This window comes from Gobio gobio, assembly GCF_949357685.1.
Source record: "Gobio gobio genome assembly, chromosome: 4".
Lineage (NCBI taxonomy): Eukaryota > Metazoa > Chordata > Actinopteri > Cypriniformes > Gobionidae > Gobio > Gobio gobio.
Window position 1 is genome coordinate 58,159,163 of NC_137100.1, and position 22,891 is coordinate 58,182,053.

A 22,891-nucleotide genomic window follows, 5' to 3' on the forward strand; every position below is an offset into this window, starting at 1 on the left:
AGACATGGACTAAAAATTTAATTTGTTAAAGAAAGTCATACAGTTTTGGAATGACATTACAAGATAATTACATTTTTGTCTGTTTTAAGATTCTTCAGCTGTGCATCGGAAACCATGATCTCTTCATGAGGAGACGTAGAGTTGATTCGTTGGAAGTCCAGCAGATGAAGATGCAGGCTAGAGAAGAGAAAGCTCGCAAACAGGTTGGGAAAAAGTGTATGATTGCATGATTAACAGCAACACAGGGAGAATATTTGTTTGTTTTGATGCTTAACAAATAAATTAAAACAAATTGTTTTCTGGGCTCTGATTTGTTTTAGTGAGTTTGAGTCTTAAAGGATAAAAGAGAAAAGCTAAATAAGAAAGTTGAAAGGAAAGAAAAAAAACAAAAACAAATAGAGAATATATGAAAAAGATATAAAGTATAAAAGAGTAATAAAGATCATTTTAGTAGAGAAAACAGCTTAATTATACATTTTTAATAGCTCTGATAGTGGCCTTTTTTGTAATTTAAGTAACATACATGACTGTCATTTAAAAGTTTGGGGTTCTCTTTTGCTCACCAAGGCTCCATTTATTTGATCATAAATACAGTAAAAATGTAATATGAAATATTATTACAATTTAAAATAATATTTCTATTTTAAAATATAATTTATTCCTTTGATACAATGTTGAATTTTCAGCATCATTACTCCAGTCTTCAGTGTCACATGATGCTTCAGAAATTATTCTAATATGCTGATTTAATGCTCAACGGACATTTCTTATCAATTTTGAAAACAGTTATGCTGCCTATTTTTGTGGAAACCATGATGCATTTTTTCAGGATTCTTGAATAAATAGAAAGTTCAATGAACCGCATTAATTGGAAATAGAAATGTATTGTAACAGTGTCCTAACCAGAGACGATGCGATAAGATTCCAGGGACAAGCAATTTGTCTTTCCACACCAGACGCAATAAAATTAATCAAAAGTTGCAGCCAATCAGAAGAGCGTGTTGGCGGGCTCTCTCTGCAACCGCAAGGCTCTTGCAACGAATTAATAAGTACATAATCAAATTCATAAATATTACATAATTTTAACATTATAAAAAATACATACTGAGTGACTGAAACAGTTTTTGTCGTAGAATATACTGTTCACACATGAGTTTGATTTATTTTCAAGATCTGAGGTGAATTATCTATTGTCGCTTTCAGTATGGCTAAGAAGTTACTGCACAATGATATTCAAACTCGCATTAGATGCTTTTAAGATTAAATAAAGGACATAAACAGTACCTGAGATTATCATTGTCATACTTTGTATGCTGTTGTTCCAGCCGTGATGTAGAAATAGAAATACAATTGTCAAGTATCACTGTCGCAGTTGATAAAACTCTGATTAACATGTCAAATATATTTTTATCGCTTATCACATTATGCCTTGTTAGGACATGGTGTAAAGGTCTATGCTGTCATGTTTTTTTTTAAATCAATTTATTTCATACTTACTGAATAAAAGAAATGTATTATACATTTCTTTAAAAAAAAAAGTCCTACACTGTGCTCTCACCAGCCACGATGGCGATACACGATTATTCTCTTTTGGAGATGTTTTCTATTTCTGCAATAACAACAACATGCAAAACATTCCAATGATAATCTCGGGTACTGTTTATGTGCTTTATTTTAATGTTAAAAGTAAGTTTGAATATTTTCTGTGCCCTTTATAGCCATACTGAATGCAACAATGGATACTTCACATGTATGGGCCTTTACACACTTCTGATTGGCTGTGATTTTCGATTGATTTTGTCGCGTCACATCTGGTGTGGACAGACAAATTGTCGCTAGAATATTATCGCATCTCGTCTGGTTAGGGCACGTGTTCCTGACCCCAAACTTTTAAACAGCAGTGTTTAAATATTCCTATAAATGATTACAGTTTTGGAAAACCATCTTCTTGCTTTGGAGAGCTTTGGAAGTGTCAGCCAAATCATCCCTCTCTCGCTAGTAAATCTTAAGACTTTAGGGTCACCATATGCATTGATTTTTCCTCTTGTACCTTCTTGCACCTTTAACCAGGTGCTGGATTTGTGATCCACTAAACTCATTTAGCAGCGCTGCAATCCTGGTGAAATATGTATGAGCTTTTTGCACCTCTCTGTAGATGGAACGGCAGAGGCTGGAGAGGGAGAAACAACTGCGTGAGGAAGCAGAAAGAGCTCGTGATGAACTGGAGAGGAGGCTGATTCAGTTACAGGACGAAGCTCACATGGCCAATGAAGCACTGGTGAGAAACTAAAACATCACCCACACTAAATATACTTCCCCTAATCATTTCAGTCCTTGCTAGAGCACTTCAGTATCTATACTTGTACTCAACGCACGTGCGTGAGCCTCATACTGTTTTTTTTAATAGTGCATCGCTTTTTTTCTCCCAAAAAAATTATGCAGCAGGTTTTTTCTGTCTTAGTAATAACATAGTTATATATTATACAATGTATAACTAAATTCATAACACTCATTAACAAGTAATATTCTTTTTATATATATATTTTTGGCCACTTTAAAGGTGGGGTAAGTGGTGTTTCAAAACTGCTTTAGAAAAGTGTCTCGGGCCGAGTACCAAAAGCTTATAGCCAATCAGCAGTAAGGGGCGTGTCTACCAATGAGGGTGCGAAGAGAGCGCTCAGTGCACGTCATTATTCAAAAGACACGACACAGGACGGACATTAGCCGAGCGACGACAGAAAGAGAGAGATGGCAGATAAAAAACAAATGTGCATAATGTCTGTGGAACAAAAGAATGCTTACGATCAGGCAAGAAGTAGGACCCGTGTAAATATCGGATCAGCTTTCCAGCGCTGGAGAAAACTCAAGGAGCGAAGGCAGAGGTTGCTTTATTTCTTCTCGATAGACGAGTAACATTGAATTTGTTTTGTTTCACAGAAGTAATATATGCTGGCTTTTGTTTGAATATGCTTAAGCTTGTTTGTCCATTTGCGTATTGTCATTCACTTCAGTTCATTTTCCACGGCGTATAAGCCTGGAGCGTCTAAAACTCCTCACTGTCTGTTTCAAGCATCAGCTGCCAAAGTGTGTCCGAAAAGTAAGGTAATATACTCCTAATATATCTTGTCATAATTGTAATATGTTCGTGCTCGTGCTATCGAGTTGTTCATGAGAACTGTGTTTGTGTTTTTGGGATGGAAGGCATGACTTTTTCACTGAACATTCAACCTGGATTACCATAGTAACACACATTGCTTTCACTTATTGATGACATCATACCCTCAGCCGACTAGCACAGCAGATTCCGCCATAGTCGTTGCCTGGGTTACGTATGTGTGGGGCGGAGCTATCAAAATAGGGGCGTGTTTGTTTTGGTGATTTTGAAGTCAACATCCGTTCCTAGAAAGCACCTTTAGGGTCCAGCTCAATTTTCAATTTGCATTCACTAGTTTTTTTAGGACCCATTTCAGCTAAATAATTACATTTATTATTGCATATAATAACATTTCTAAGGCTATATTTCTTTTTGTATCTCTTCACTTTCACATGGCATTTTAAGACTTAATGTTCAGTGCACATTCTGAGGGTATTTTGGCTCTTGCGAACAAAAGAAATGTGTCTTTGTTGTTTTTTAACTGATATCAGTGTGAGTATATGCATTTCTCCTTATAGTTCACTATCCGTGTTCAGCACAACGTAATTCAAATAATGTTCTGGCAGAGCTCAGAATAGCACAAGTCTTATTATTTTTAATCTGAGAGTTTCATATCCTTGCCAGTCCTGAGTTTTCTTTCTCTTGCTCTCTCAAATATTTATGGCGTTTTTTTTTTCACTTTCCTTGCCAAAAGTAGATATGTTTTGAGAGATACATTTAGGGAAGACTGACCTGGTGACACGATTTCTGCGATGCAAATGATGTAAATGTGTTAGACTGAGCTTTATGTAAAAAAAATTTGTGATTCGGTACATAAATTGTGTAGAAACAGCAAAAGTAAAATTTATATAGATGAATTCAGATTGCTTACATTATTAATAATGCTGCATTGGAGTAATGGGCTCAACAAAGGAATCAAATGAAGCAAAATGACCGATGTGCATCTGTGCAAATTGTGCGGTCTCTCTGTTCCCAGTTACGTTCGGAGGAGACTGCAGATCTGTTGGCGGAGAAGGCACAAATCGCTGAGGAGGAGGCCAAGTTGTTAGCCCAGAAAGCGGCCGAGGCTGAACAGGAGATGCAACGTATTAAGGTTAGTGAGCATTTACCCACATTAGCTGCTCATTGAAGATCCTTTAGGACCATTGAGGAATGATCATGCTCTGAATAATTCTCTATAAAGGTGACAGCTATTCGCACTGAGGAGGAGAAGAGACTAATGGAACAGAAGATGCTAGAAGCTGAGATGCTTGCACTCAAGATGGCACAAGAGTCCGAAAGGAGGTAATATCACAAACATGTAGCCTGACAAGCCAGACCCCACATCAAGATGTTGGGTCTGGAAACTCACCATTGGCAGGGCTCAATCCGAGGGGCGGGATAAACGGTTGTCTTTCAAATTCCCTCTGCACGCAAAAGGATAGCGCTACAACCAAACAGCGGAGCTAGTTTATAGATTAAACTTTTGCTGTATCCGGTCAGCAAAACTCCGAACACATCTTCCTTTCTTAAGAATGACTTCAGTGCCGTTCTTTGTTCTTTTCTCAAAGAAAAGCTTAACTCCAAGTCTTCCAGAGTCGTGGCCAAAGCCGATTCGAAAGACCGCTGTTCGGCAGCTTCTTTGTTTACAAGTAGCATGCGGAGCCGCGGCAACTCTGCCGTCCTTATGTTAAGCCCACCCACCGACTCTATACACAATGTGATTGGCCTGACCAGAGTTTGGTTTTTTCAGCTCGTACGCCAATGGAGAGTAGCTAGACTACCCTGGCTGCAAATTAGATTTGCTGCCGCTAGGGTGCGTCTAGATTTCTTGGCTAACAAACTTGTATATTCAGCATAAATATTTGGATATTCTTTCATCAGATGACTGCTTGTCATGGTGTTGTTATTTTAAATAACACATATTTAGTGGTGTACCAATGGTTGAATAATAAAAGACCTTTTAATTATGTTTGAAAAGCTATTTTTTTAAATGCCATGTGCTTTTGCCATCTTTTGAATAGCCGAGTAGGTACTATTTTTCTTATTATTCTCATTCTTTTCTGAAAATATAAAATTATGTATAACATTTTATTAAACTATTGAAATTAGTTTAAGTTAATTGAAAAAAAAAAAGCTTAAATAAATAACACAAATATTAGATGAAAAAACTTGGATAAAAGAAAACTTAACATAAATATTAGATTATAGACTTAAATTAGAAATGTTGAGTGAAAGTAAAAAATTTACTAAACTGAAATGCATTAAAAAAAATTATGAAATAAACTGAAAAAAAATAACAAAAGTACAAAACAAAATACTTAAAAAAAATATATGTTTTTAAATAAACATACCCACATTCAAGTGTTGCTCAAAAAAGAATGAATAAAGTTCTTTATTTTGATATATTGACTGTTTATACACTCATAAAACTAAATATTCTGGGGGCCATGAACGTTTTGTGAATTTGACCAAAAATGCTGGCGCTGACTGGCAACTTAAAAATAAAATGCTGGTGGGGAAAGAGTTAATAAATAAATAAATACTAAAATACTAGCCTGGATGCCAGCCGAACTTAGCCCCGCCCACAACATTTGAGGTCGGGAAGTTTGGTCTGGACTTGATCCGTTTTGGAGCAACTATGTTCGAACCAGAGCTGTTCGGACCAATCAAATTGTCAAAATGTATTTCCTGGTTCGGTTGAAACATGCCCCATAATCACAGCCCAATGGAGCAGTATCAGACTCATATTCTGACTAGAATTGAGTATGACGACGTCAAGCTACTAAAATACTATATAAATATTACTTAAAAAATCGCAACCGCATAGCAACATCCTAGCATCATAGCAGTGACATAATGGCAAGGTGAGGCACCGCTCACCGTTCACTTTATTCATTTTTATTTTAATATTATATTTTAGGTTTTTATGTACAATTTAAAATTATTACTCTAAAGTCTATTAAAAATCAGTTTGGATTAAAAGCATTGACTAAAAGCAAGTTATATAGTCACTCAGAACTCCACTATTATAGACTACCCAGATCTTCCTCTCACAGCTGGATCTATGCTGATGGCCCTTCTCAAACTCATCTACTTGTATGTGGCACTCAAATCAGTGTGCATGCTGTGATAGCAGTTTGATTCGGTGCCTGTGAATTTTCTGCTCATCCGAGCATCCATTTTTCCATTTCCAGCTGAATTTGTGCTTTGGAGATCCCAGTACTGTGTCCACTTCAAAGGGTTCAAACCTCGACTGAGTAACCCCATGTATTTATTCTCCGCAGGGCGAAGGAGGCAGATCAGCTGAAACAGGACCTGCAGGAGGCTAGAGAATCGGAACGCAAAGCCAAAAACAAACTGCTGGAGATCACCAGCAAATCACCGTACTCGGTAATCGCCCATCATTTACCAAAAACGCTCCCCCACTGCGTTCCCGAACATCGCCACCGATGACGTTGCATCACCGCTTGTCATTCTTAATCAGCCTGGAGTCCGAAGCCAGTCCAATTTATCTCTGAGAGAAAAAGGGGGTTAAACTCTGCACAGTTTTTAGTCTGTTTTAGCTAGTCTGATTTAGCCTCTTGGTCATTTGTCAATGTCAAGATAATTTAATTAAATAAAAGTTGCATCAGACAACCATTCGAATACTTGCAAGAAAACTTTCCCCTCTCATCCAAGGAAACCTTTGAGAGGGTTTTAGCCTTGCAATAACCACCCTAAGGCCGTGTGTCCACCAAAGCGTTTTTTTCATGTGGCTGGTGTATTTTCCCAATTGTTTTCAATGGGAGCTGCGCATTTTTAGAACGCCATGAGCGTAACGAGGCCAAATACAACACCGGGGACAAATACAACACCGACCAACCACCACATTCTGCTTGTACAACGTCATCTGATGAAAACTAGCAGCATAATAACGCAACAAAATAATTTAAAATAAGAGCCAAAGCAAATACTTAACATTGTATCAGCATTTTTATATAGAATCAATACAGAAACAAACTATATGTGAAATGAGATACTAGTAAGACTTCTGCGGATATTCCATATCATAATAAGCAAAGAGTCTCAACTGAAAAGAATGCTGCGCTGCCATAACGCTCTCAAGTGCCTACAGCGAGATGTTTTCAGCAGAGCTCCTAGCGTTTTCAGCCGGCTAAAAACGCTTTGGTGGACAGCCGGCCTAAACGTCTATTTTACGCTCAAGTGCTGAGCGCTCACGTTTTTTTACCGGTCACCGAGAGTTGAAGAATGTTTGACTTTGAGTAAAATGCAGCGCTCATCACTGTCACTTTTTACCCAGCCGTCCAATCACAGTGGAGGAGGGGCGGGACAAATACAACACCGACCAACCGCCACATTCTGCTTGTACAACCACAACAAACGAAAACAAGCATAATAACAGAACAAAATAATTTAAAACAAGAGCAAGCACAAATACTTTACAATGGATCCACATTTTTATATAGAAACAATACAGAAACAAACTATTGTGAAATGAGATGCTAGTAACACTTCCGCGGGTATTCCTTATCCTAGCAAGCAAAAAGTCAACTGACAAAAAAAACGCTACGCTGCCAAAACGCTCTCAAGCGCTCACAGCAAGGCGTTTTCAGCAGAGCGCCTATAGCGTTTTCAGCTGGCTAAAAACGCTTTGGTTGATACGCGGCCAAATGCAATCAAGAATTCATAGTTATATTCATATTAAAGGGTTAGTTCACCCAAAAATGAAAATTCTGTCATTAATTACTCACCCTCATGTCGTTGGACATCCGTAAGACCTCCGTTCATATTCGGAACACAAATGAAGATATTTTAGTTGAAAGCTGATGGCTGAGAAAGGCTTCAGATAGGCCTCCATTGGCATTCAGTACATTGACACTTCCAATATCCATGAAAGGCACTTAAAACGTCGTTACAAAGTCTCTCACCACAGTGGCTCTACAATAATCTTACAATGCGACGACAATAGTTTTTGTGCGCAAAAAAAAATCAAAATAACACCTTTTTCCAACTTGTTCTCGACTTCCGTGTATGCCTCCACGACGCATGCGCGAGAATATGACGTAGCGCCGGTGTTCGGGAATCCATGAAATACACACTTAAGCCCCATTTTGAGCACTACGCCGAGACCTATAGCACGATCAATGTAGAATCCAACAGTTTAGATACGCGCGTCTTCCTCTGCTCGTAAACAAATCGCTTCTTGGTCATATGTCCGAACGCCGGATCTGCGTCATATTCTCGCGCATGCGTCGTGGAGGCACACACGGAAGTCGAGAACAAGTTGGATAAAGGTGTTATTTAGATTTTTTTTTGCGCACAAAAGCTATTGTCGTCGCATCGTAAGATTATTGTAGAGCCACTGTGGTGAGATAGACTTTGTAACAACGTTTTAAGTGCCTTTTATGGATATTGGAAGTGTCAATGTACTGAATGCCAATGGAGGCCTATCTGAAGCCTTTCTCAGCCATCAGCTTTCAACTAAAATATCTTCATTTGTGTTCCGAATATGAACGGAGGTCTTACGGGTGTCCAACGACATGAGGGTGAGTAATTAATGACAGAATTTTCATTTTTGGGTGAACTTACCCTTTAAGCTTCTGTCTTAAGCTTTCCGTCTTCCGTAATAAGGTTACCGTCCTGCAGATTTCTGTTCCAACCCTGCTCCAACACACCTGTCCGTAATTATTAAGCAGCCCTGAACACCAGGATTAGCTGATTCGGTTTGGAGCTAAAATCTGCAGGATGGTAGCCCTCCAGGACCAGGGTTGGACACCCCTGCCCTATAGGGTTCTGGGAATAGCGTTGCATGGTTGTAATGCTTTTTGGATTCAATTGGATTAATAATGGATTTGAATGTCTGGTTGTTTAGCGAGAGACTGCAGTTAACTTGAATACCTCCATTAAATGCATTGTGAATATCCACCTGGTTTGAATACACATGATGACTGAGTGCACTTCATATCTGATTCAAATGCACAACTATTGTCCTAAGCCTTGTATGTGGGTAATGGATATAATTGAGGTCAGAAAAAGAAAAAAAAATGTATATCTATATATATATTATAGATAAATGTTCCCAGAGAGGGCGGTTTTCTACCTGGAAACTGCATTTCAGGGCTATTACAATGAGGTTCCTAATTATTGGTCTAAGCACATGGGATCTGAGCTCTTCTGCTCTTTTAAAGCTTTGTGGATACTCTTGAAAATCCCACGGACAGCTCATATCCACATATTTTACATGCACAGTGAGTTAAGGGGTGACTGGAGGTCAGTGTATCATTTTAACCATTAGCTCTTTCTACAGGTGGCTAATGTTAGATCTGTTTAACCACTTAAAAATCCAGGAGGCATTTTAGAGCATTGCTGCTGTCTCTGGTTGTTGATGTCTTACTGAGAATTTTGCAGTGTATTTTGCTTTTACCCTGAAGCATCCTTTTGGTCTTTTGACAAAATCCAACTATTGGTAGCAAAGGCAAACCTGAGCTTGACTTTGCTTAGGTAAGTTATCCTGCCTGAGGCAAATGAAGGCAGTTTTTTGAAGCTCATACGAGGTGCTTGAATTCCTAGTCACCACACTGATCATTTAATTGACCAGTCAAAAAAAATTGACCCATTTACTTTCTTATTTCAGTACAAAAGAACTGTCTTCCATATGCTGCAGGGCCTATATATTGAAAAAAAAGATTGTAGAATGTCCTATTTTGCTTTGGAAAGCTGTTAAGAAGCATTAGTATTTTAATACTGATATGTTTGGTACAGCACTCCTGCTTGTGTGATATTGTTTAATTATTATGTGCACATTTGTTCATTCTCAACTCATTTGAACATGTTTTTCTTTCTTCCTCTCTCTCGTTCACTGCTTAGCCTGTGCCGTTGTCAGCCAACGCTCTTCCTCCTGATGGCACTAACTTCAACTTCAGCATGGAGAACCTGAGTTTTGACTTCAAAGATACTGACATGAAACGTCTGTCCATGGAGATCGAAAAGGAGAAGTGAGTGCAGCCCATTTCAGGCATCAGTCCACCCTGATCACGGTCTCTCTGCTAGTGTCACACCTATCCACACCTTTTGAAGCAGTTACATCAACAGAACCTGAGTTTTTCCTCTGTGTTGAAGCTGATTTATATGTTGTTGTGGTTCTTAAAAAATATTGATTGTCCAATTAATCATGATCTTAAAGATATATATATATTTATATCTATACCTATACCTGTTCTCAGTGAATCACATACACTACCATTCAAAAGTTTGGGGGTAGTAAATTAATATGTTTTTCCAGCAAGGATGCACAATAAAGACATTTACAATGTTACAAAATATTTCAATTTAACCCTTAAATGCATACATTGGGTCTTTAGCAACCCGGGACATCATTCACTACCCTCGTCCTCATTCAGTTTTAAAGTATTCCTCCATCAATTCATTATAAACAATATAACAATAAAAAATATTGTATTGGGTCGCTAACGGCCCGATGTGTGTAAGAGTGTACGCTGTACGTATATTTTTTTCTGCACAACAATAATTGAATCTCTAATGACGGAATAAGTGCAATTTACCTTTATTCCACAAGATGGCAATGTCTGATACACAATGATGGAGTCACATACTCACCGCAGTCTGAAAATGGAACAATAATAAGTATGATCTGCAAAACTTGAAATGGCTCAGCGATTTCAGGGCTCGACATTAAGCCTGTTCACACGCTTGTCCTTTGGACAAGTAAATCTGTCATTCACTTGTCCGAATAAAACATTTGCTTGTCCGGATTTTTATTGTAAATATAATCTATTCTGAAGCAATATTCTCACCAGTGTTTAATCAGCTTTGACATATTTAAATATGCATATTTGTACCTTTTTATAAAGGACATTTTTCCATAAGCTTATTAAATATAGGATATGCTTCAGCTTTCCTTTTATATTCTTAAATTTGATCTATAAATTAGATTAGAATAAGACACTATAGGCTGTTACCAATAAAATTAAATCATTTACACTGAAAAATTACAATTGCATTAAATAATGTTATGAGATTATTTGAAATATTTTTGAATAAATAAGAAATGTTGGAAAGATGAAACTAAACCACCAGTAGGTGGCAGCATGTGACCGTCTTAAAGGGTTAGTTCACCCAAAAATGAAAATTCTGTCATTAATTACTCACCCTCATGTCGTTCGACACCCGTAAGACCTCCGTTCATATTCGGAACACAAATGAAGATATTTTAGTGTAAAGCTGATGGCTGAGAAAAGCTTCAGACAGGCCTCCATTGGCATTCAGTACATTGACACTTCCAAGATCCATGAAAGGCACTTAAAACGTCGTTACAAAGTCTCTCACCACAGTGGCTCTACAATAAGTTTACGATGCGACGACAATAGTTTTTGTGCGCAAAAAAAAATCAAAATAACACCTTTAACCAACTTGTTCTCGACTTCCGTGTGTGCCTCCACGACGCATGCGCGAGAATATGACGTAGCTCCGGCGTTCAGGAATCCATGAAATACACACTTTAACCCCATTTTGAGAACTACGCCGAGACCTAAAGCACGATCAATGTAGAATCCAACAGCTTAGACACGCGCGTCTTCCTCTGCTCGTAAACAAATCGCTTCTGGGTCATATGTCCGAACGCCGGATCTGCGTCATATTCTCGCACATGCGTCGTGGAGGCATACACGGAAGTCGAGAACAAGTTGCTTAAAGGTGTTTTTTAGATTTTTTTTTGCGCACAAAAACTATTGTCGTCACATCGTAAAATTATTGTAGAGCCACTGTGGTGAGATAGACTTTGTAACGACGTTTTAAGTGCCTTTCATGGATCTTGGAAGTGCCAATGTACTGAATGCCAATGGAGGCCTATCTGAAGCCTTTCTCAGCCATCAGCTTTCAACTAAAATATCTTCATCTGTGTTCCGAATATGAACGGAGGTCTTACGGGTGTCCAACGACATGAGGGTGAGTAATTAATGACAGAATTTTCATTTTTGGGTGAACTAACCCTTTAATGAGCGAGTCATTGAGTCGATTCAGTGAAACGGCTGAATCATTCAAGAATTTGGCGGTCGTTTACGAATAGGCCATTGAATCTTTGATTCATCCGATTCATTAAAACGCTGAATCATTCACTAACACACACTATTGCTGTGAGATGCGTTACGGTTCTGCTGTGATATTTGTTGGAACTATTTTCGCTGCTGAAATAGAACAAAAACAGTCCATATTCCTTCTAAAATGTAAGTGACTTAATGTTAAATAATTGTTTATGGAACTGGCGTATGAAATCAGTGTCATTTTCAGTCGTGATGGTATTCAGGTAAACAACACTCTTGTTAGTGTAATGTTGCTTAACTGTATAATATTTTATAAATATAAAAACTGCACAATTTTAACTGTGTATGTTAACTGAGTTTCTGTGTGTGAGCGGCGCTCATTTGTTTTCGATTTTCTCCTCGAGAGGCTGCGCGAGCCTCAACAGCACAACCTTATTAACGTCAGTTCATTTTTTATTATCCACTATCGATCGCCACTTACACTAACTGAATGCAGAATCATTCTTGCACTGTGGTGATTCCCTAGTTATTTATTTTCTTGACGTTTTAACCAGGATACTTGTCCGTCGGGCAAGTAAAATTGGTTTTCACTTGCCCCTTCAAAAAATCCACTTGTCCCGAACAAGCGTTAATGTCGAGCCCTGGATTTACTGCAGAGCTAGTACTGAACACAATCAAATATTAGTGTAACTGTCACTTGATGGTGGATCTGGTGAAGAAGCTGTCAGTGATCAAAATAGTGATTTTTGTAGATGTTGAAAATTATAGTTTTGAGAATATGTTTGAGGTCGTGAATATGAGCCAGATGCTGAATGTACTGGGAATTGAGCTCTGACGAGGACAGTGATGATGTTGGTATAAAATATCTGCTCAAACGGAACCTTTTCCAAGCTCCAAAAAGTAACAAAATATATTTTATTTTATTCTTCTTTAATTGTTATACTAATTTCAGGAGAGTTTTATATTATCGCGACAGGTAGAGATCCATCCGTGTTATATATAGATCTGGGTCGCTAAAGACCCGAATATGTAAGAGTGATTGGCGAAACAGTCATGCATTTAAGGGTTAAATAAATGCTGTTATTTTGAGCTTTCTATTCATCAAACGATCTTCTCAGTACAATATTTACGAGTACAAGTTTTTCATGCTTAAAATTTGGTTTTAATAGGCCTTAAAACAGATGGAAGCCAGGAGAGAAGCTTTGTTACATGATGTGTCTGTCCTCAGGGTCGAGTATTTGGAGAAGAGCAAACACCTTCAGGAGCAGCTGAATGAACTGAAGACCGAGATTGAGTCATTAAAGCTAAAGGACCGAGAAACCCCTCTAGACATCCTACATAATGAGAATGCTGAGAAGGGCACCAGCAAGCAGAGCAACTTTAAAAAGGTGGGTTAAATGTGTCCTTCACAAAGCCAGACTGTGCTACAAGGTGTTAGAACAGGGGTGTCCAATCCTGCTCCTGCAGATTTTAGCTCCAACACACTTCCCTGGAAGTTTCTGGTGAGTGAAGACCTTGAATAGCTGGTTTCAGGTGGTGAATAAGGGCTGGAGCTAAAAAATGAAAATTAGTTATGTTATATATATATATATATAGATAGATAGATAGATAGATAGATAGATAGATAGATAGATAGATAGATAGATAGATAGATAGATAGATAGATAGATAGATAGATAGATAGATAGATAGATAGATAGATAGATAGATAGATAGATAGATAGATAGATAGATGAAGATTTTATAGCTTAAAACAATCTTCACATAAACTCATAATAGATGTCATATTTACCTGTGCCATTCATACCTGTCTAACATGTAGGAATAATACAGAAATTTGTTATCAAACAGTCTGCACTTCATAAATTATGCATTAAATGTAGATTAATCCTTATTAAAGTTCTTTAATCAACAGCAGTGAGAAATGTTCTATTACCTTTGTTCTTTGATTAACATTAACCCGTTTAATCCCATTGTGACTGCGTGTTTTTTTCTTATTTCTGAAAGCTCTAAAAGTGACGTTGTTGGCTTTGGACGGCACCATTTTCATTGCAACTGACTTGATGGGAGTTCAGCCTTTTTGCCATTGTTTTTTTTAATGTGCCGGGGAATAATAAAAGTTTTAAGAACCTTTCTTATAGAACAAATTATGTCAGGTCATTAATTGAGTCGTTTTGTAGAGTTGTTAGTGAATTTTAAATTCTGCCAAAAAGATTCTGCAAAAAAAAATACTATGGTAGTCAATGGCTGCCGAGATCTGATTGGTTACAAACATTCTTCCAAATATCTTCCTTTGTGTTCAGCAGAAGAAAGAAATATACAATGTTTGGAACAACTTGAGGGTGAGGTAATGATGACTAAATGATATTTTTTGGGTGAACTATCCCTTTAATCAGTTTGTCAGTTGCTTTGAAGAAAAAGATGTCACTTAAAAATGAAATAAAATCATCATATATCATTATTAACCCTTCAAATTTTAACTCTTTAGAAATTGTAGTCCGACACTCAAATAACTTTAAGTTCAACTTTTTACAACCTACATAAAAGTGCTTGTTGCAGAAAGTAGCTGTATAATGTTTGAATTATTCCATATCCTAATTGTGAAACATTGGAACTTGTGTCTGAGATGGTAATAATTTGTAAAATGTGAGTGCAGGTTCTCTAAACTCTTTTGAAAAGTCTGTTGTAGTACCGTTTCTCTAGAAGGGCTAGGTTCCTATGAAATATGATCCTAATCATACGGTTAGTCATGCCACCGCGCACCGGTAATCCAATATTAATTTATTCATCTACTTTCTGAAAGGTTCAGCCACGTTTTCATCAAGTCTTATCAAACGGTAGATTAAAAGCTCCATTTTAGCCATAGAATCCATTCCTGCAGTGTGTGAAATTGTCTCGTTTGCGCTACGCTAATTGATTCCTGTGTTGTGATCGGTTGTTTGGACGGATGGAGTGCCCTCCGTGTGTTCTGCCTTGATGTGACTGTCTAATTGAAGCGGAGCTCGAGCAAATCAAGTCGGACACTTTGGGGGAATAGCTTTACAGTTCTCATGCTTACAGCTGAAAGAAAACCCAACTCGGTCTTACACCCGTTGACAGCTGTTGTTTTCTTAGCTGATGTTGAGCCCGCATTGGAAGCCTGTATCGGGACACTGTCCATCTCATTGTAAATCACTGTTGCTCAGGTAGTTTGAGCACTGGACCTTGGAGCAAGTGACAAGGGTCGCTGGCTTTCCAGGTCACGCTGGTGGAATGATTAATGGCTGTGGCTGTGCTTTCTCCATAGCCTGGTGTGTCCTGCTGCTAGCTATAGCCTGAGGTACAGAGATGCAGTGAGAGTGTCTTAATGCACTGACAGTCTCACCTGTTCCCTGAATGTGTTTATGCTGTAATCTATCAAAATCCCCATTGAAGCGGATATAAGTTTAACGTTAAAAGTCGATTAACCTGCAAAGACCCCAAGCATTGATGATGTATTCTTTTCTTCGTTTTTTTTTAGAAAGCCATTGATTTTTACATATGTTCACTTGTATAAAGGTTACAAAATTTCACAATCATACACTACCATTCAAAAGTTTGGTGGCATTATATTTTTCTTTTAAGAAATATTATTTGTATTCATCAAAGATGCATTAAATTGATCAAAATTGTCAGTAAATACATTTATAATGTTGCAGAACATTTCTATTTAAAATATTTGCTATTCTTTTGAACCTTCTATTCAAGGAATTCAAAAAAATGTATCACAGTTTCCACAAAAATATTAAGCACCACAAGTGTTTTAACATTTATATTAATAAGAAATATTTCTTGAGCAGTAAATCAGCATATTAGAATGATTTCTGAAATATCATGTGACACTGAAGACTGTAGTAATGCTGAAAATTCAGCCTTGCCATTAGAAATAAATGTTTTTTTTTTTAAATAAATACAAAATGTCAAACCAAATGGCATCTGCAAAAATGATACCACAACTTTCTCAGAAAACTAGCTTCAACTTTTCTGATCTGGGCTGATATTAATACAAAACTCTATGAATTGGAGAGTTGCCCAGTTTCTCTAACATTGACCGAGCTGATTGTTCCTGTAGATAGAGTGCTGGTAGTTGCTTTGGATAAAAAAAAAATGGTCTCCTAAATAACAAATATGAAATGTAATTTCTCAAAGTCATCACAGTGTTTATACTGACAGTGATTAAATTGCTGGAGGCTACAAAGGTCCTGTAATTTCGCTTGCCAGAAGACGTTCCTACTCGACTGCAGTTGTCGATCTGGCCGTTGTTTGTGGCGGATTTCATGAATTTCACTGTCTGAGAGACTTTTCTGTGGCATTTTTGTAATTACTTCCAACCATCTGGTCTCAAGGTGATCTTTAGTTGATGTTTGAAGTCAGTTCTCCTCAATTTCACACAGGTGTCGTAGCCGAGTAACCACAGACTGTTGTCTTCATTTTTAGTGACATTTATATCTGAAGATGTGTGGTATTTCAGGGTGAGAGTACTTGTGCCTTAAATCCCTGCAAAATGATTCATTAATGAAACAGAAATCTACCATCTTCATATAGCATTAATATCATAATTTTCCCCATCTCTGTATCTCTCTTCAGTCTCTTCTTGTTTGTTTACGCCAGTGTTTCATGAGGGATTCTGTCTTTAAGTGTCTTTAAACATCACCGTCAGTGGGCTCACACAGACTAGTGACAGCTGATCAGAGACACTGCTCTCTCTCTTTCACTCTCTCCCGCTATGAATTCTGCACGACTCCGAGGTATTGAACGTGTCATACATATATAATGTTTATCATTGCAAAAGCATAAATAATTAACAATTATGCCTGCCAAAGTTATAACGATCATTTATAGAATTGACCTCATAAAATTTAACATGGTTAATGCACAAACTTTATATATAAACACATATTAGTTATTAATTAATGCATTAGGTATCATAAACTAACACTGACCAACTATTGTTTGCTAATGTATTAATAAATGTACTATTTTTATTGTTAATCCATCTTTGCTATGGAAGCTTGTTTTCGCCCCAAAAAATTAAATAAAATAGGTAATTGCAGCTTTTTATCTTTTTATATCACAATTGCAATTAGAGGTCGACCGATATATCAGGCCGATATTTGTCATTTTTTATTATATCGGCATCAACCGATATCCGTGTTTAGTAGCGGCGATTTAAAGTCAGGCACGTCCGTGGGCAGCCTGTGTTATTGGTGCGGTGGAACTGTCAGGAACTGGCATAATGCTACAGCTGGTTGACGGTTCGCTTACTTGCAGTTAACTTTAAGGACTGTAGTCGAAAACTATCACAGACAGCACCGTGCTCGGAGACACAGAGCTGTACTGACTCCTGGAGCAGCCCAGAACAGTGTATGACAGGCTAAGCACCCTCAAACGCAAGCAAAAGCACCTTCAGTTGATACTGTACTGGCAGATTTGAACGTTTTCCAAATTGTGAGATATATATATATATGTGTGTGTGTGTGTGTGTGTGTGTATATGTGTATATACAGTATGTATATATGTATATGTGTGTGTGTGTGTGTGTGTGTGTATATGTGTATATACAGTATGTATATATGTATATGTGTGTGTATGTATATGTGTATATACAGTATGTATATATGTATATATGTATATGTATATGTATGTGTATGTGTATATATATATATATATATTAGGGATGCAACAATACAGTCAGTCCACGGTTCAATACATACCTCGGTTTTTAACCACGGTGTTCGGTTCGGTTCTGATGGCTTGTCACATCATACATATTCTTAAGCGACAGGAACAGCAAGAGGTTAAGGAGAAAATAGACTATTTTTTAATTGCAATACTCTTCCTTTATTTTACTTAAAATAATTGAAAAACCTTACTTAAACTTAAAACTTTACTTAAAAAAACCCTTGTACACATTCCTAGTGTATTGTATACATGACAACACCTGTGTAATACGTGACAGTTATATATATATATATATATATATATATATATATATATATATATATATATATATATATATATATATATATATATATATATATATATATATATATATGTATGATTTACACTGTCAGCTCAGAGCTGTACAGCAGCATTTAAGTATGAAATTGAATGAATAAATGTAAAAATAAAACGCTACATAGACTTCACTATTAAATATACACTGATTCTTATTAAAGCTACTGTATTAAAGTTTTTCAGTCAAGAGCAGTGAGTGATTTTCTCTTTGTCTTTTGTTGTTGAATTAACATTAAATGGATAGTTCACTCAAAAATGAGAAATGAATACAGGTTTGGAACAATATTAGAGTGAGTAAATAATGACATCATTTTAGAGGTGAACTGTCCCTTTAAGGACAGTGTGTTCATTACTGCACTGCTGTCAATGTAAGACCTGCGTGCACGGTGCATCACAGACGCGCCGATTTTACTTTCACTTTAGACATAACCGACTGTGTTTATATTAACCTTGTGTGTATTTGACAGTATTAGCGCAGTAAGACGACTACTTAGTCCAGTAATCACGTGTTTGACATGCGTTTAGTGCGCGCGCTCTGAGAAGCGCATGTTAAAACTGTGCATATGCACGCGAATGAGCCGGCAAGGCTTTAAAACGCATGCAAATAATGAACTTTGGTGATTGTGAATAACTATAGTGTCCCGTGAGAATAACTCTACCCCTAACGTGTGATGTGAATGTATGTTGCGTTGTTCAGTATATTAGGATGGAGGCAAATGATAGAATTTGTAGAAAAATACTTAATTAAATGCAAAACCGAAAAACCGCAATTCACAGGCACGTATTGAACCGTGAAGGCCGTACCGAACGGTTCAATATTATATTGAGAATTGTGGCATCCCTAATATATATATATGCCACACCTGTGAGGTGGATGGATTATCTCAGCAAAGGAGAAGTGCTCACTAACACAGATTCAGACAGATTTGTGAACAATATTTGAGAGAAATAGGCCTTTTGTGTACATAGAAAAAGTCTTAGAGACTTAGAGTTTAGCTTTATTTAGTTTAAATGAGGGCAAAAACAAAAGTGTTGCGTTTATAATTTTGGTGTGTGTGTGTAAATTAACATTTAAACATGCTATAAAAGTATTGTTCATTGTTTTTCATTCTCCTGTCTGTTGAACCTTATTATTATAAATTGTTACCAGCTAATTTTAGCTAATAACGTAAATGTTAATCTTCTGCTAATCAAGCTTCTTTTAATCTATTGGCAACCCTTATCAAAACATATTTTATGTATATAGATCAGGGGGCCCAACCTTTTTTTAACAAAGATCTATACTTTTAAATGTGTCAGTGTGTCGAAATCTACCCTGGCTGAATTCAGATTAGCGTACTAGCATACTATAGACTGGGTAAACCCAGAGAGAAAAGAAACAGCAAAAATAGGAACAAAAATATTTTTACAAAAAAAGCACAGATACATGATCCTACGTGAAAAAAATACATTTATAAAAATCTGTCTTACTGACCCCAAACTTATGAACGGTAATGTGTGTATATTTTTATTATTATATATTAATTTTTTTATCTTAATTGCCACTTCATAAATAATGAACAGCATCAGGTTGGAGCTTAGCACAATTCCTTACACCTCTGTCTGTCTCCACAGCTCACTCTACAGAGCACCAAATCCAGAGTGGCCTTCTTCCAGGAGCTATAGCCATCCAGACGGACTGGACTTAAGTGTCTGAATGTGTGAATAATGTCTTGTTGTGTCTTTGTCACATTCCTGACAGACTGTGACCAATTCCTATATGATCCTAGCACATTCCGGTGATGAAGAATGTATATGTGGGTTTACAAAGTTTACATTACACTAAGAGGACCAGGACCTCAAGTAAACAGAACTTTAGAGGGAGAGCATGTTTTTAAAGGGACACACACACACTAACATCAACTCATTCACATACAGAGTCACACTACACATTGTTTCCCAATATCCCTGCAGGAGGTCAAAAACCCATTATGAACACACTATGATTAGCAGTGTACACACACTGACTACATATGTCCCTGCAGTGCATCTTAAATTCATCTCTCCAGTTGCACAGCAGAAATGTCTGTCTCTTTCGATCAATATGTGTCAGAATAATTGGCTAAAGCAGTGGTATTGCACCCTTGTGCTGTATTAGGTTTGGCCTATATATTTTGTTCCAATATGGAGCGTCTGGTCATTCATAAAGGCTGAGTTAAACCTTATTGTGTTACTGTTTAAAAGAGTTTACTTTCTCTCAGAGGATAGGTTAGTATAGGATATTTTATAGAGAACGCCATGTGGGAAACTATTATTACACTTGAAATATTTGGGATTTTTTTAAAACTGTTTACTTGGCTTGAAATGTTTTGCAAAATTGAATATATTTTTTAAACTGTGTTTGTGCAGATAAATAAATGAATAGAAATTGTCTTAAATATTCTTTGGCTGTTCTTTTTGTATTTTTTGGCGAATTACTGATGTTGACACTTTGCTTTGAACATCCCCCTAGCTAGCCCTATGTATTACACTTTATAGTGCATCCACACCGATCGTGCCACAGGCATGATTGAAATCATGGGCCTGTTATTTTTCAGTGATCAGACCAGAGCTTGACATTAACACCCGGTGGATTTCAGCAGTGGCGTGTAACGCAGTCACTATAGAATTAGCATGCATATTACTAGGATATTGGCTGTTTATTAGTACTTATAAAGCACATATTAATGCCTTTTTCTACATGACATCATTCTACATGTCTAATCCTACCCAATACCTAAACTTAACAATTACCTTAGTAAATATTAATAAGCAATTAGTAGTTTGAGGCAAAAGTCGTAGTCAATAGTGAATTCCCCATTTAAATAGACATTTTTCATTTATAGTCTTTTAAAAAAGGCACCTAAAATAATAAACTATGTGCAATGTGGTGTTGTCAAAAAATATAGATTTTTTTTTACATATTGATACTGAAATATCTGAAATGCTTCTTACTCATTTTCCGCAGGATCGATACACAACACCAGCTGCACTTTCTCGTTCTCTCATCTCTCCGACAGCGAGTTGGACACACAAACCTGCCTCCCCTCGCTCACTCGTTTTATTTGCTCTGAATGAATATTATTGGTGTTTCATGTTTTTGTTTTTTTTTCTTTCGTTTTGTGCATCATTTTACTCATTCCTGCAGATTTTGTGCCCACACCTAAAGTGCGCGCACATAAAGCCGCCTCTCAGTACTAAATTTAGTTTCATATTGCTCTTAAACAGTGAAATACACACAAAATAAGGTAAAAATGCCAGTCCTGGCAGGTATTCACGTAAACACAGTCAGTTATGTTTTCAGTGAATGTAAACAATTGAGAAAGAAAGCGCATGTGTAACAGTATGGATCCGTGCATCAGGTCTTAAAGTGACAGCACCTAATATACCTGCTGCCAAATTATGAGATTAATATTAAAAATATCTAAATGGCAGGATTTCCCCATGGTATCGATGTCCAAATTGTGGCCAGTGAAAATGGCTAGTAACTTTGGAAAACCACTAGCCACAGTGGCTGGTGAGCAAAAAAGTTAAAGGTCCCATGACATGGACTTTTTATTATTTTATAATGTTTCCTGAGGTGTACTTATATTGTTAGTATGATTTTTACATCATAAAATTTCATAATTTAGAAATAAAAGGCATTTTTCTATCCTGATTTTAGCCCTCTGGCAGAGAATGCTCTGTTTGAAGGGGCGTGTCTGCTGTAAGACTTCAGTGTAAACACCCACTGTTGTGATTGGCTGACATCTTTGCATTTGAAATGTGTATTACATGTGGAACCCCCCTCGAATACTTTTACTACGTTGTTTTACCATTACAGCTGTCGAGATGAACGAATCGGGAAAGTGTTGATTATATTATTATTTTAAGATCTTTTCCCATCACATGAAAGGCTGCAGTGATGAACATTGAGTACACAGACAGTCTGTTTATCGCGTGAATGCAGTGATCTCGTCATTGCAACACTATTTCTCTCACAACATACTTTCACCACAACTAACAGCAAACACAACATTGATATGAATACAGTAAGAGCTTCGTTACAGTTGGCAGTTTGGGAAAGTGTGCAGATACACTCGCGACGTGTGATTGACAGCTTCAGCCATTATAAAGAGAGTGTTCTTTGATCGCTTTCTGTAGTTTAATCATAATTTAAATAACAGATTTGTTTCATGCTACTAAGAGAAACAATGTGAAGTTGATCGTTTAGTCACTGGCTTGATTCACTGATGCATAAACAGTATTAAACGATTTAGAAAGAAAGTCTGTGTGAACTTGAATAATTAGCTACACATCAGAAATCACTGATCACTGATAAGGCATTAATGAACACTGTTGCTCACTGTTTGTGGCGGTGCTGTCAAATACATATCGTAAAAAAGTCTGTTTGTAAAGCCTGTGCTGACATTGCGACTAAAATAAACTGAATCCATTTTCTCCTAATTCTCTTGGCAGGCAAAGCAGAGGAAGGGGAGGTAACCGTTCCCCGTATGACGACATACAGGGAAGATTCCAGATCGGCTCGTCTGAGCTTTAATTTTCTCAAAAGGCAGAGCAGGATACCCAGGGCTTGGTTTACACCTACCTCCACTTCTAGCCACTGGGGGACCATATACAGGCTAGGGGAACTCATATTAAA

At 37.1% G+C, this 22,891-nt stretch overlaps 1 protein-coding gene across 1 annotated transcript in view; it reads left to right on the forward strand.

Moving 5' to 3' along the window:
• Window positions 1-20,653, forward strand: part of nf2a (NF2, moesin-ezrin-radixin like (MERLIN) tumor suppressor a) — a 56,238-nt gene extending 35,585 nt beyond the window's left edge. The window contains exons 12-19 of the mRNA XM_079813904.1: window positions 90-203; window positions 2,156-2,278; window positions 4,131-4,247; window positions 4,338-4,438; window positions 6,421-6,526; window positions 10,004-10,131; window positions 13,424-13,583; window positions 19,846-20,653. Coding sequence (XP_079670030.1) covers window positions 90-203; window positions 2,156-2,278; window positions 4,131-4,247; window positions 4,338-4,438; window positions 6,421-6,526; window positions 10,004-10,131; window positions 13,424-13,583; window positions 19,846-19,896 — 900 coding nt within the window. The 3' untranslated portion in view covers window positions 19,897-20,653. The remainder of the gene's footprint in view (window positions 1-89; window positions 204-2,155; window positions 2,279-4,130; window positions 4,248-4,337; window positions 4,439-6,420; window positions 6,527-10,003; window positions 10,132-13,423; window positions 13,584-19,845) is intronic.
• The last annotated feature ends 2,238 nt before the right edge of the window (window positions 20,654-22,891 follow it).